Source organism: Lissotriton vulgaris, chromosome 1_1 (genome assembly GCF_964263255.1).
Source record: "Lissotriton vulgaris chromosome 1_1, aLisVul1.2, whole genome shotgun sequence".
NCBI classification, from domain to species: Eukaryota; Metazoa; Chordata; class Amphibia; order Caudata; family Salamandridae; genus Lissotriton; species Lissotriton vulgaris.
Window position 1 is genome coordinate 595,405,265 of NC_141685.1, and position 14,959 is coordinate 595,420,223.

A 14,959-nucleotide genomic window follows, 5' to 3' on the forward strand; every position below is an offset into this window, starting at 1 on the left:
ACCCGATACTTTTTGCGATCCAGCACTAAAGACTAATAAAAGATCCTGTTTTGTCCCTTGACAATTGCATTATCCCGTTTTCCACGATCAGTTTGAACACTTGTACTTTTGTAATTATTTTTGTTTATATACATTGAGTTTCGTTCCTCATATTTTTGCTTCCACAGCTGAGAGACATTTTGCATACACATAATTGTGAATAAAGGCCGTAGGGCCGCGCGTGTACTTCCTTCTGGTTAGTAGGTCTTGACACTAGGTTAAAGACCGTCGGTTCCTGGGAACTCCTAGGGATTGACTACTGCTACACAGAACGAAGTGCGTCAAGAAACGTTGCGGACGGTCGTAGGGGATGGCATTTTCGAAGCTGATGGACTTGGAAGAAGCTCAGGCGCAAAGGTTCAAGCTACAACAACTTAGTCGTACCAAATGTTTTATGTTTCAAATTTTCGTATTGCTTTTGACTGTTTCTGCATTATTGGCGGGTGGGGTGTATTACATGATGTCTTGCTTCTTATCTCCTGCCATACCTACTCCTACTCCTGACCCTAAACTTACCACCGTTGCATCTCCCCATTCTTTTCATATCTTACCCGAACACGAGCAGGCTAGACGTGCAGAATTCCGCAACAATTCCTTTATTCAGCTCCTTCACCAGCACCAGTTAGTGGTTAACACTACTAATTGTTGGGTGTGTGGGTTGATGCCGCATACCACGGATAAGGGAATTCCATATCTGGTGTTACCGTATAGTTCCCAAGGGTCTGCTCGAGCATTTCAAACAATGTTTCGAAGCGCATTAGATTCTCACCCCAGTCGAGAGCCACGTTCTCCCTACCTTGGCCCTGGCTCGTACTATAAGCCTTTGTCTATAGCGATAGAAGACTTAGATAGAGATATCTATGAGCCGTCGCTCATTCCAGTGGAAGAGGTACAAGCCTATAGGGTCCTGAGTAAGGTCGAGTACAGTGCGCTCACGAGTGATAAACAGCTTAAAAGCTCGCCTCCGATATGGGTCGTACCCCACATTGGTAACTTTTGTCTAATGGGTCGTGGCCGAAGATCGAAAGCCCGACTTGGAGAGAGTGCTTGCACTGAAAATGACATGCTGCCGATGATCTCGTCCCCTGTGTTTCTAGCTGCCAAGGGTACCTACTTTGTCTGTCATGATCGTGCGTATGCATGGTTGCCCTCTGATTTCATGGGCTCATGTTTTATCGCAAACTTGTTGCCTCCGACGTTCACTGTAGATGCAGATTATCACAAGACTAGAGTTGTGAGAGGCGTAATTAGCGAAGAGGATACTGCCGGTCAAGAGGCAGGAGACTTTTTCAAGGGTTTCCTCCCGTTTTGGGGACCTATGGTTAATAGTAGGAACCTGAGACAGTTGACTCGAGTGGTAGAATCGACAGCTAATATTACTGCCAGTGCCCTTGGTAATATCACCACAGAACTTCAGGCGGATAGACTTATGACGTTACAAAACCGTATGGTTTTAGACGTGATCTTAGCAGATCGAGGTGGGGTATGTAAGGTGATCCATTCGAGCTGCTGTATTTTTATTCCTGATAACGCTCCGACTGTCTATCAAGCCATCTCAAATTTACATAAAATCTCTGAATCCATACACGTGGATGTAGGGGATTGGACGCTACTTGGGTGGTTTTGGGGCCTGATGTCGACTTGGGGTTGGAAGATTCTGATGATCATCGGAGTCGTTGTGGCGTTCCTGTTCACGTGTTGCTTTTGTGTGCAGTGCGGTCCTGCCTTATGTGGCCTCTGTGCTACAACGTGTATGAGACAGCCGCCTGTTACCAATGGAACCCGGTTGGACAGAGCTATGCTACAGCAACATCTAGATGGTCTGATGAATATCGAGTATGATTCCGACTAGTGCTTGCCTACATGAGGGCAAAAGGAGCGTCTGAGGTTCCGTGACAATTGTAAGTGGTGTTTTTGACTCGCACGAATATGGTCGAGTCTGGTATCTATGAACCGCAAATGACGAGTTTAGTAAGTGTGCGCAGTTTCGCTGTGCTAACTTAAACCGTTCGTTTGTTACGTGGGTTTTTCATCTGTACCCACGGGTTCCATCTTAGATACGGCATCCATTTTGTCTGTTGCCCTCAAGTAGCCAGCGAACGGACGTTGTCCGCTTCGCGACCCTGGGGCTCCCAAGATATTTGCGGAAGACACATGTCCTTTGTAAGTGTCTTTATGATGAGGGGGATGATACTGTAAGGCAGATGGCCCCGCTCGAGGCTCATCTCGCCGTGCCGGTTTATTGTCTCAGCCGTGCATCTCATTAGGCACGTCCCTTTGATGCCTGTAGCTCGTGTTCCCCGATACCTCCCCTTTTACACCCTTTCCAATCTCCCCACTGTTTCCATCTTCCTCCACACCTGTTCTTGTTCCTTCTTCGATCTGTTTTACTGCTGATTGGAATGTACTAATGGTGGGAAGATGGGTTTTTACAGTTGGGAACCGCCAAATGTTTCCGCACTTATGTTCCGGACCTTGTATGTATCAAAGAGACCAAAGCGACCCCTCTCGGGGATAATTGTGGGAACTGGGTCGTAAACCTTTGTGTGCTATGCAAACCTATGGGAGAATTCTGTATAAAAGGAGCGATCCACAGAACCAATTTGAAGCAGTCTCCCCGAACTACACTCGTTGTACTTCCTGTGACTTCTGTGTTTCCCTGCAGTAAATAAACCTTGAATCTTTGACGCCGCGGAAGTGTCCCGTGTCTCTGTCATTCGTACGCCGGAGCAGGTTACCCACGAAGGTTTCAGGTGTTGTCCCCTGGCACCGCTGGGTCTTAAAGAACCCAGTCCTTCAGTGGCCCGAGAGGGCCGGACAAACAGTCATTGTGCGCTTGAGTGGGCAAACCACTCCGCCCCTGCCCTGCTCAAAAAGCAGAGCAGCCCCACCCACTCACCTGCCTGCAAAGCAGCAGAAAGCGGCCTAAAATGAGAATAATGCAAAGTTATTATCATTTTAGGTTTCTGCTACTCACCTTTTAAAAGCAGTGGGGCGACGCTCCTCCACCATAGCGGAGGAGCCACCCCTATCACGAACGCCCAACTTTGCCAATATGGATCCATTACTACTGCAGACTTCAGGGGGTGAGCTTCTGCCGTCGTTACCACTAGGAATGTCATTTCCCACAGCCTTCCTGGGCTACTATCTGCTCCTGGCCATATCAGCACTATAAGAACATCCTGTAGTCCCGGTGCCTTGGGGTCTGCACCTTCACTTATCACGGGCTGCTGCTGTGCTTAGATTGCTTGCTTGAGACACCCAACTTAGCCAATACTGATCCACTGCTACTGCGGACTTCAGGGGGGTGAGCTGCTGCAATCGCTGTTACTGGGGACCTTTATTTCCCACAACCTTCCTTGGCAACTGTCTGCACCTGTGCCATATCAGTGCTATAATAAATGTGCAATAGTCCAGCAGCGCAGGACTCGTCCTGGCAAAGCCCACGCCAAGGGCGATCCTGTCTGCACCTGTCCATGGCTGTACGAGGCTGGGCCTCGTCTCTTGGTCCTGAGATTTGCCCCTGGTTTGTCTCTGGGAACACTGAACCTTCAATCTGAGTAGTTACAGTTTTCAAAGTGGTAAGTAGATTTGACTTTAGAGAGTCAATTTCTGTTCTGTCTTGCAGCGAACCTGTGGGGATATTGTGTGGCCAACTGCAGTATATACATTTAGTTGGTTCAAGGCCTTGACTTCTGTCGCTAGGGGCAAAAGAAAGGCAACTGTAATAAAACTACACTGGGAAGCAACCCTACCACAACAGATGTATTTCTGGCCAGAGCTGTGAGTGCCATATCAAAGGAAATTGACTTGGCCAAGAGATTTGTGTCCTTAGAATATACTGAAATAGTGCTTCCATCTGTTTTGGACGTTGTTGCCGCTCTGCCCATGCGGCATTAATTCCCCACCTGTGCGGGCGAATTAATGAGCGGGCGGGGCCGTGACGGAACCACGTCATGAGCACACGCCGCCCGTGACTCATGATGGCGTGGTTACGTCATGAGCACAGCAGCGCTGCGCTCACACCCCTCCCCCCATGCGCCGCAGCGAAATTTGTGCCCCCGGCGAAGGGGTTAAGAACCAATTAGGTAAAACCTAGACAACCAGTATATACCTAAAAAAATAAGAATCATTAAAAACATTGATGAACTTACTTAATAAAATTGTACAATTCATCCTTTCAGTGTGTCAGCCGACATCTAAGTTTCAGACATTGACAAAGGTAAAGTGCAACCGCCTGGCACAACAGTGGGCCATCCAGCTTTTAAATAAAACATAGACCTAGCTTATTCTGCCTAAAATTGTTCCTTTGCGTAAGTGGGACAATAAACGTCTGCCTCGGGGAACGATAAAAAGTACAAAAGAACATAAGGTGCAGGTTGGACTGATTTGACACACCGTCACATGGGCACAAACAGAGCTCCTTAAGTGACTAGCAAGCTACAGGAAACCCCATCATTATTGGGAGATAATTGATATGGAATCTAGTGAGTATGAAACCATGCTGCAAATTCTGAACTAACATCAACCCGGGGCAGAAGGGAAGAGCATATTTCTGGTTGTTAGCTTCCTTTCTTTTGAAAGCAGCCTTAGCTAAAAATGTCTCCTTCGCTTTCACCTTACTTACTGTCAAACAGGTGGTAGGAGTGTTAAACAATTTAGGCAAACACAAATCCTCCAAGGTACACTTTACATGTGGCAACCAAGGATTCGCTACGGCATACTCTACATTCGAGCCGTCCTCCAAGATCAGCTGATTTACAACAACCGTGTCCCCCTTCCAAATCAAGTGCAAGAGCAATAATGTTACCAGCTTAATTATATCTATTATGTACGGCAACCCCATCGCACTATGGCATATTATATTAGAGCAGAAGCAGAGTAAGGCTATATACCCTCAACTCACTGGATTTCATCAACATCCACCATGCCCCAAACAGCCTCCCCGTAGCTGGCTGTTGTGATAGATTGTGTTGCATTAAAATTTAATATCGCTGGAATGGGCTTTGACCCTAGTTTCTTTGTAAGTTGGAAAGGCTAATGTTATTTTTTCCAATTTCAAAGCTCTGTTTACAACCATATTTTTCCACGAATGCTTGCAGTTGAACAAAATACCCTGGTACGAAAATGACTCCGCCTCTTCCACCTTACGGTTTCCATTATGGAACACTTGGAGTGGTTTGGTCTGTTTCCCACAGACAAGTGGGGAAGTTTTTGCTTTCATTCACCTGGAGGTGCAACTCCTTCATAAAAAATGTGTAATCCTCTATGAGACTAAGCCTGGGCGGTAAATTCCGTTCCGCTCGCGGAATTTGTGGAATTTGGGTAATTTCGCGTTCCACGGAGAACGTGAAATTGCCCAAAATTCTGCGTTCCGCAACTTCGTGAACTCTTTTGCTTGTTTGCTTTCTCAAAATGCGTGTTTGCAAGATATTTTCCCCCGAGCATGCAAACAGCGATTGAAACAGGTCAAAAGCATCACGAACAAGCAATTCTGCGTGTTCGCGGAATTTCTGCGTGTACACAGGGATTTTTTACCGTTTCGCTGAGATTTGCGTAACGCAATTCCGCAGATTCCGCCCACCCCTATATGAGACCCTACAGTGCTCAAACAGTTCATTCTGTCAGCACGGCATACCTACATATAGGAGTAGAGTGAGTGGGCATGATCTAATGTAAAGTACGTCCCTGGACCTCTCCACCAAAACTGTTTCCAATCTGTTTGTATAAAGGGAAAACAAGAAAGGGGGCCAGGACACATCCCTGACTTACACCCCTCTCCATCTTAAAGTGCCTAGCACATTCATCTTTCCTGCTAAAGCAAACACAGGCAGAGGCACCGAGAAGATCTCTCTTATAAAAGTGATAATGGGGCCTTCAATACCCATCTTTAGCCATAATGGACCACAATTTAGAGAGAGAAACATAATCGAAGGTGACTGTGAGGTCCATAAAGTCCAGATAAATGGCGACTCTCTTCACCACAACATACTTGCTTATCAACATGCTTTATTTGAGGCACTGGTCTACCAAACTCCTGCCCTTCCTATAACTGTACTGTACATCTACCAAGTTATTATTTGACTCTGCCCATTCCTCCAGTCTGTGTAGCAGTTGGTACCCCATTAGCTTTGTGGTGGACTCAAGCAATGAGACTGGCCTATACTTTTCGGAATGGACATATCTCTCTTTTTATATATCGGGACAATAACCGATTGGTTCCAAGATACCAATAGGCTTCCTTTATTATGGCTTGCAGCACAACCACCAAAAGTGAATCCCACAGATCCTGGAGCTCCAAAAAAACATTCCCAGGTACCCCATCGGGGCCAGCGGCCTTGAGGCTGCTGCATTCCCCACAAAGCCCTTTTTACCTCCTCTAAGTCAAAAACCAAGGGGAGGAGGGGATCACCTTCCCGGGGGACAGGTTGGTTTGCAGCCAATAGGAGGCCCATCTTACACTGATATATCTGCGTAAAATGATCTATCCAACCCAGTTCACCTACGTGAACCACTAAAGAAGGACCTTTAAAGTCCTTGAAATACAGTGCATTCACCATCTTCCAGAATCCAGACCTATCTTTAGCTAGACTTCCTTCTCAAAGATCCTCCTAGCCACGAGTCAACTAGTCAGCTCCATAATAAGGTGTGTCATTGGTTAGTTAACCACTCTAACTTTAACACACAGGACTTTAAGGATAATGTCATGCTTCGTCATGTGGCTTGGTTTGGTCCTTCTACTAAATTTATGCAAGGGGACTGCGTAATTTTAAACATCGGGTATCCAGTGATCGCCAGAAATATTTTGACTCAGTATGATCAAACTTATGTTGAATAAAATGGTACTACCATCTTACCCCATAGCTTTTTCTATAGATGCTCATAATTGGGCCGATATCCAGTTCCATTTCAGGGTCCGCCAGCTCATAGTTTATCTGATAATTGTAATATCCCATGTAGCAATCAGTTTGCACTGCTAATGGATCTCGATGAACTTGATTGATGTTTTATTGGTCCCCGGAACATAAATTCACCCACTGACTGTAGTCAATTTACTCAGGGGGAAATGGTTGAGGCTTCCCAGCCACAGCATTTTGATGCGCTCCTCGGTGTGCCTTCAAATGAGGTCTCTACTGCACAAAGGAGCCTTCTATGGATGTTTATACCCGTTTAACTGCACCCTGCTTAACTTTGAACACTGATGTCGTCAGCCAAGGTTTGTATCAGATAGAGGGTGGGAAGCAGGGCGGATATGTGGTAGCAACTATTTTACACTTGGAAGTTGAAATGCGGCTGGGCTTCAAGACAAGATTTCAAATCCTAACTGGCTGTCTTTCATAGATAAAAACAATTTGTAGGAAAGTATGATCTGCTTCCATGGTTACCCCAACTTTTTACTGGTGTCAGTATGTTTTTTGACTAGTCTGCCTGGGATTCTGCTAATCAGGATCCCAGTCATTGTGCTTCCTCCCTAAATGTGACTATGGTAAGTACTTCTGTACCTCCATAATTGGCTACTGGTGTACCCTTGTAAGTCCCTAGTATATAGTACTGAGGTACCCAGGGCATAGGTGCACCTGGGGTCTCCTATGGGGTACAGCGTGTATTGTACCACCGATGAGAGACCACTCAAACTGTGACTACAAGACTGCCATTGCAGCCTGTGTAAGCTGTTGCTAGCACCAATAGATATAAGATTCTTATATATGAGTTCACTACACTTAAAACCTGTAAGTCACCGCTAAGGCAGGCCTTTCAATTCTGAAGGCAGGGTGCTGGGTTATAAGTGTGGGGGTGCCACTGCATGAGCAGGATACTTCTACAAATATCGTAGTCGATTCTCCAGGCTTTGTAAGTGCGGCCAGCCATTTGAATACAAATAGTGGCCATATGTTATTACGTGAATTTTATTGTTTACATTAAGTGCTATATTTTGATGGAATGTTTGCTATTTTACTGTGTTGTGTTTTATCTTGTGATTTTATCATCTTTTATTAAAGATCGCATAAAGATTTTGAAACCGATTTGAGCCTGGGCAGTGAGTAACCCTGGGGTAGGCGGGGAGGGGAGAGGTAGGGTATTGTTGAAACTTTGTTGCACTGTGCTTTCTGATGGAAACATCTGCCTGTGGATTCCTCACCTTTTGAATTACCCCTATGCGCAGCATTCAAAAGAAACTTTTCTCAGCTCTCCCACGTCAATTAGGACGTAACAATGGAATGGCTCAGCACGGCGACTTGCTGGCTTGTTATACATATCGCCCTGCAACAATAAAATAGATTCGAGCCATAATATTTCTGATGTTAGAATATTTTGTTTGGTATCTCCTCGGCAAAAGGTTACAACATATTTGTATGATGACTGCGAACAAGTGACAAGACATTAATGTTAAGCTTAAAACAAAAAGAGTTATAATAAAAAAGAATGCTGAGACTAAGAGGTAGTCTCTTGTATTTGACTGAGTGACGGCATTTAATCATTCATTTGGAAAGGTAAACATCCATGGGTAGGTGCTGCCAACTGAAAGAAAAGCACAATAAGATGTGTAATAAGATGATCTGTAGCCGATCATCTTATTACACACATCGATAAAGGAGAGTCAAAATAATTTGTTACATTGACGTATTAAATAAAGCTGAACTATACCTAAAGAAAAATTCAACTGGGATGTTCTGCAGGAGGAGAAAATTCCATTTGTTTAAGAAGCATGCAGTAATAGGGAGGTTAATTTGTTAACTGATAGTTGGATTAGGGGTACTATGTTTAATACCCATTTGATCTCCCATCTGAAGAATTCTTGAGATTTTTAAAGCGAGTTCTGCACTGATGGTAATTAACACTAGCAATATTATCTCTAACTCGTCTTTCACTGGCATATTGTTGAATCTTGCCCAGGAGGTCATGCTGTTTCGGGGCATATAAAATACTAAGGAATGCCGGTGTATTTTTGTATTTTTGCAAATGATCCTATGATATCATTCAACACTTGTTTTGAATGCCCGAAGGTTTCTATTTCAGGTCGGAGGGAAAGGATCTGATAAAGAAAGTATTTAATATGTCCTGCATTCTCAATTTTTCAAAAGCATCTCTTCATCCAAGTTTAAATATTTTACTTTTGTTTAACATTTATTTTTGCTGTGAACAATTTGATTTGTTTCATACATGTACCTTTGAGAGTAAGCGCATGAGGCAAACCTGGTTAAAGTTTCATACCCTTTTCAGATGGCGCTCAAGGGTGATGAAGAGCTTGTGATTGTTTCTAGTCTCTTGGTAAGGTCCGGAAAAGACACTTTGGGCCTGATTTCGAGTGACAGTGCAATTTATCGTATTTCATAAAAAACGATATCCTGGGGTATTTTGGTGTTTAATGTTCCAAAATCCGCATTGTGCACAATAAATACTGTACAAATGTCCCCTGTTAAATATCGGCAGGTTTGACATGTCGAAATTTATTGAAGGTTAACTTGTTTAACGCACCTGATAATTTATGTTATGTTATGTTTATGTTAAATACCTGCCAACTTGTAATTCCAATCACTGTGCAAACGGGTTAACACATGAGTCGGAATACACCGACCCACTCCTAACCAGAACCCCTTTGTTGGGATACAGAGAGTGTACTATCTATATGGAGCGAGAGTAATAGCCAAACGGTAAGCAAAAGGAAAGCAAAAGGAAAGCCTTCCTCTGTTACTGGCTATTGTGTGATTCACTTATTGAGCAGCCCACATTATTCAGCCTTTCGTTGATTGTAACTGTCGTTCATGACGTAAGGCCACAAAACCATTTGATTGGTGCAGCAGTCATGTGAGTCTGCCAAAGGACTGCTTCCATTGCAATGACTGGGCCGCCAATTTTCTGCCAGATTGCAACATGGCTAAATATTTCTCCTGTTTGACATAATGGATACGCCACTGAATTTTGATATCAGTTTTTGCATGTGTCTAATACATAAACCAGGAAATGTCAGTATGACCATCATATTTAGTGCTATCATTGTACTCATTTAATGTTTACAATCTTTTAGGATGGGGAACTCGTGTATACAGATTGGAAGATGGAAAAAGACAACGACAGTGGAAGAATGAGCAGTAAGTTTATTTATATTGTCCTCACAGCATCCTAGCCTTTGTTACTTTTAAGTTTGAATATCCTTCTGCAGTAATGGTAATAGAAATTATGTTTTAGGTTGAAAATGTCACATTTCTAATAAAAAGATTGCTACCAAAAATAATATATATCAACTTAAACAGCGAGATTGTTTCATTTTGTTGATTTAGGTAAGTGCTGTCAGTGCGGTGAACTTTGATAATTGTTTTTATACTGATTTAATGAATTGGAAAGTCAGTCAGTCAGTCAAACTACTTTATTCGATTACTTAAAATCATAAAAGTATGCTATACATGTAAAAAAAAAAAAAAAATTTAAATTGGTTAAAAATGCGATATACAAGATAAAAAAATACAGTACAGGGTCATTTAAAACAACGTTAACAGTCATTTCTAAATGTAGAGCAATTGATTCTGCTACAATGGCATTATATTAAAAAGGTTGGATTTCTAGTGCAGCTTTCTGTCAATCCCTCTTGTTTCTTACAGACGCAACAAGAAAGCTGGCGACACTAAACATTGTTACATGAGATTCCAACAATTGTAAAAACAATAAGGAAGGTTTGCACTGGATAAAATTCATTTTCTTTAGTAGAGGGAGGATAAACCTTTTCCTAGCATCATGGTAAAAAGGGCAAAAGAACATTAAGTGCAAGGTGTCTTGGGGGGAAATAATCATCACATTTACACGGGGCAACATTTTCAAGTCTGCTCCAGCCCTCCAAATCCCAGAGTACAAAATGTCGTTGGTTAAACCGGAATTTAGTCAGTAGCCATCTGTGAAAAGAATTTGTCACAATGGACAAATAAGGTGACATCGCTAAAGACAAGGTAGCCAAAACATGGCCCCTAACCGATATTTTGCCGAATTGGAAAGTCATTTTAATGTAATTCTCTCTTTTCAAAACTTTTGATATGTGCACTTTTTAGATGTTTTTTAAACTATCGAATAAAGAATTACTGACTGAAGTGCTGTCAGTGCACCTGAAGAGGTTTGTAATTTGGGCCTAACCAGTGTGTTAACTGCATTGTTGTGTGGTCAATTGTTAATTTCTGCCTCTTTTTTCTTGAAGTTCTACATTTTCATACTCATGAGAAAGCATTTCCTAAACTTTAAACCTGCTGCACGAATGATCACTCGCCACAGAACAAAGTGGAAACCACGAACTAGAACTTCCGATCTCAATCAGACGTTCTAATGGCAGCTGTATCCCTCTGCAAATTCTGTATTTCATTCGTATGGGCAGGGAGCACACTTTATGCTCCAGGGTGCTGCACTTGCATTGCACAACTCTAACTCTAAATTGGCAACATTCCTGTATATAAGTGGCGGCTCCTTGCCCTTCCTCTTCAGTCGCTTTTTACATAACCTGGTGCTTGAACTGAAGAACGTACTTGGAGTCTTGCCTGCCAGTTTTAGTGGTTTGATTGATATTTGGCTCTTATGTTTAGGTTTTCTCTTGATTGTGTGTTAAGTCTTTTTCTGAGCAAATGGCGCTCAAAATGTGAGACCCTCAGCAAATGCAATACCCATTGGCAAAATATATAAGTCTCAATTGTGACTCAGAGAAACATTACTATTGGCTTTGCCAATACTTCTTATGCTTTTGCCATCGTTTGTGGCAAAAACTATTGTGCATGCAACTGTGCGTGGCTTTCTTGGATTGTTTAATTTTTGTTTAAAAACCTATTCCATGGGGGCGTGGCTAAGATGGCGGCCTAGGAAGACGTGTCTTGCGGAGGCTCCCCGTCCTCGATCCCCTGACCGGGCCTAAAAGCAGACCACATCTCCACTAAGCCCCTGTGCCGACAGCCAACGGCGAGCGGGACAGCAGCTGGGCAACCAGGAGTCCCGGCGAGACTCGAGGGCAGAGGAGCGACCCGCGAGACAGCGGCCCCGGCCGAGGCCAACCGGAGGTGCGAAAGAGACGGCCCGACTCCTAAAGTGAAGGGAGCGGACGGGCCTCACACAGCAGCTGGGAGACTGCGCTGCCACGCCAGAGGTTCCCCCAAACGGGTGCAGCAGACCACGGGCGGCGACCGCCGAAATTCGTCCGCGGGCCCTGGGGGTGCGGCCCATGACAGAGGGCGCCTACGGAGACGGCGCGGGGATTCACCTGAGGCCCCGGCTTGGGCCTACCTAGCGGAGACGCAACGGCCGCGGGCGGAGTCACACTATACCGCCACAGCATAGGAAGGTGAGGAGTGCGGCGCAGCGGACCAGAGGGCACAACCCCGGGGTGCAGACATTCGAGCCTCCGATGCCCTGCGAGCCTGGACTGACGCTGCAGGGGCCCTGGGACACACAGCCACGTTTGGGACAGCGGCGCTATAAGGCCTACCGCAGCTAGGCCGCAAACAGAGGGCAGTGGATCCGCATACACGAGAGCGCAATAGAGGCGGCCCTAAGGGCTGAAAGGAGGGATCGGGGGCACTAATCGAGCCTCCGGAGGGTGCCCCTTGCTACGAACTGCGACGCAGCGGGTGGCCCCGGCATCGCGAGCACTGCCCACACGCCACCACTGCCGCCCTGGGACCACAATCTGGGAAAAGAGGACAAAGGGAGCTTCTGGGAACCACCATAACAGGGAGAGAGATCGGGGGCAGCAAACGGGCCCCCGGAGAGTGTCCTTGGGCAGGCTACCGCACCTAGGGGCTGGGAATAGAAGGAGCCCCTGGGACCCGCCAACGGAGCACGAGGTGGGAACAGACCCTGCCGCTGGGGAAGCGGCTCGGGGGGCATAACACGGGCCCCCGGTGACGGGCAGAGGCCTGGGGCCACAAGAAGGAGTCGCGGCCACAGAGTTACGAAGGAGTAGATTGCTCCGGAGAGCCACAAGATAGCACAATCCGGGACCCCGGGCTGAGGGGCACACGACTCTCACTGAGACGTAGCGCCACCCCAACACACTACTCCCCCTCCTCCCATCGCGCACCAGCCATAGATTGACTGTGGTCCCGCCAGGGAGCGCGACATAACCGGGAGACAGCCGGACCCACAAAGGAGGGGACTATGGCTTCCTCCAACCTCAAAGGGGGCCGCACCATCCCCGAAATGCTGGCCAAAGGGACTTCTAAGACCGACAAAAGCCCTGACAAACCAGCTCAGGCGCCTCCTCCTAAAGGAAAGGATCGAGATGAGGGGGAGGCCCAGGCGACCAAAGCGTTCATGGAGGCCCTCTTCACCTCTCTTAAGGAAGACATCCAAACCCTCAGACAAGAAATGGCAGGGGACTATAAAGAACTCCGTCGCGACTTCGATGACCTTGGGGAGCGGGTGGCCGTGACCAAGCTAGAGGGGCAGGCCAGATGCGAAGAAGTAGAACTCCTGCGGCAGGAAATCATCAGGCTCGATGAGCAACAAACGGACCTCCAATCCCACACAGAGGACCTGGAAAACCGTTCAAGCCGCAACAACATTCGGGTCCGCAATGTGCCTTCCAAAGCAGAGGGGGATGACATGACAGGATACCTACAAAGCCTATTCCGAACGGTGCTCAACGAAGGCGAGGACTTTGAGATCCGTATTGACAGAGCCCATCGCGTGGGCCCAGCTCGCCCAGCTCAGGGTCCCCCGCCTGACATCCTGGCTTTCCTGCCCGACTACCCCCTCAAGGAACGCATACTGAAGGCAGCACATCTAAAATAGCCTCTTCGCTTTCAGGGCCACACGGTGGAACTATTCCAGGGCCTATCGGCAATTACTCTACAGAAGCGGAGGGCGTTCAAAATAGCCACCACCTTCCTCCGCAACGAGGGGGTCCCTTACTCCTGGGGGCACCCCTTTCAGCTAATCTTCAAATGGAACAGGGCCCTCCACCAGCTAAGATCTTTGTGGGACACCTGCGCCCTACTGGGCATTCCACAGGAAGGAGACCAGCCAGAGGACGACGAGGAGAGGGGGCCATCCGAGGCCCCATCCAGATCCCCGCGGACGACTGGTGACGGCTGGCAGAAGGTGCAACGTGGACGGCCCTCCAGGAAAGGCCTCAAGCCGAATCCAGAGACAATGGCACAAGAAAAGGCCGCAGCGATTCAAGAGGTCTCCAAAGACACCGGCACGGACTCCTGAGAGGCTGAGGGGATGGTCATACTCAGCTAAGTTGTGGCGACACGGTTGGGGGGCGGGACGTGGGGTCTCGAGCCACCACTGCCACATAACCCATACATTTACTCATCTACCACAGGCCTGGACAGACATTACATAGGCCTGGGACAATGTTCACCATTTGGGGTTCCATGTTTGGAGAGGGGGGTTAGGGGAGGGAGGGGAGGGAACGGGAGGGGGGGTTCCGGGGGTGTGCTCAGGTGTGTTCCATCCATTCAGGCAACGAGGTCAGGAGGGGTGAGCGATTTCACATTAGAACGTTGGAAGAGAGTGAGTAGATACATACCTCCTCATGGCTGAAGAGTCTATCCAGGTTCTCCCCCTTAATGTTAAAGGGCTAAACAACCCAATCAAGAGGAGAGCGGTGCTTTCCTACCTAGAAAACTCCAGGGCGGCAGTGTACCTCCTACAGGAGACGCATTTACTAGCTAAGGATTGGCATCGTATGAAGTCCAGGGCGTTCCCAACCCAACTCTACTCCTCCACCACAGAGAAAAAAGCAGGAGTGGCCCTGCTCTTTGCTAAACATTTCAAGGGCCGGGTGGGGGACAAAGTGGCGGAGATCAAAGGCAGGCTCTTGGCCCATACGGTTCACATCGGGAGCATATCGATCACAGTGGGGTCCATCTATGCCCCCAACACCAAGCAGGAGGTGTTTCTTACAGGGGCACTCTCGGAAGTTATGGGTACTAGTTCGATGCAC

At 46.7% G+C, this 14,959-nt stretch overlaps 1 protein-coding gene across 1 annotated transcript in view; it reads left to right on the forward strand.

The window, feature by feature from the left end:
• DNAI3 (dynein axonemal intermediate chain 3) overlaps positions 1 to 14,959 on the forward strand; it is a 1,122,635-nt gene that overhangs the window by 700,458 nt on the left and 407,218 nt on the right. Inside the window, exon 18 of the mRNA XM_086954055.1 lies at positions 10,067 to 10,130. Coding sequence (XP_086810181.1) covers positions 10,067 to 10,130 — 64 coding nt within the window. The remainder of the gene's footprint in view (positions 1 to 10,066; positions 10,131 to 14,959) is intronic.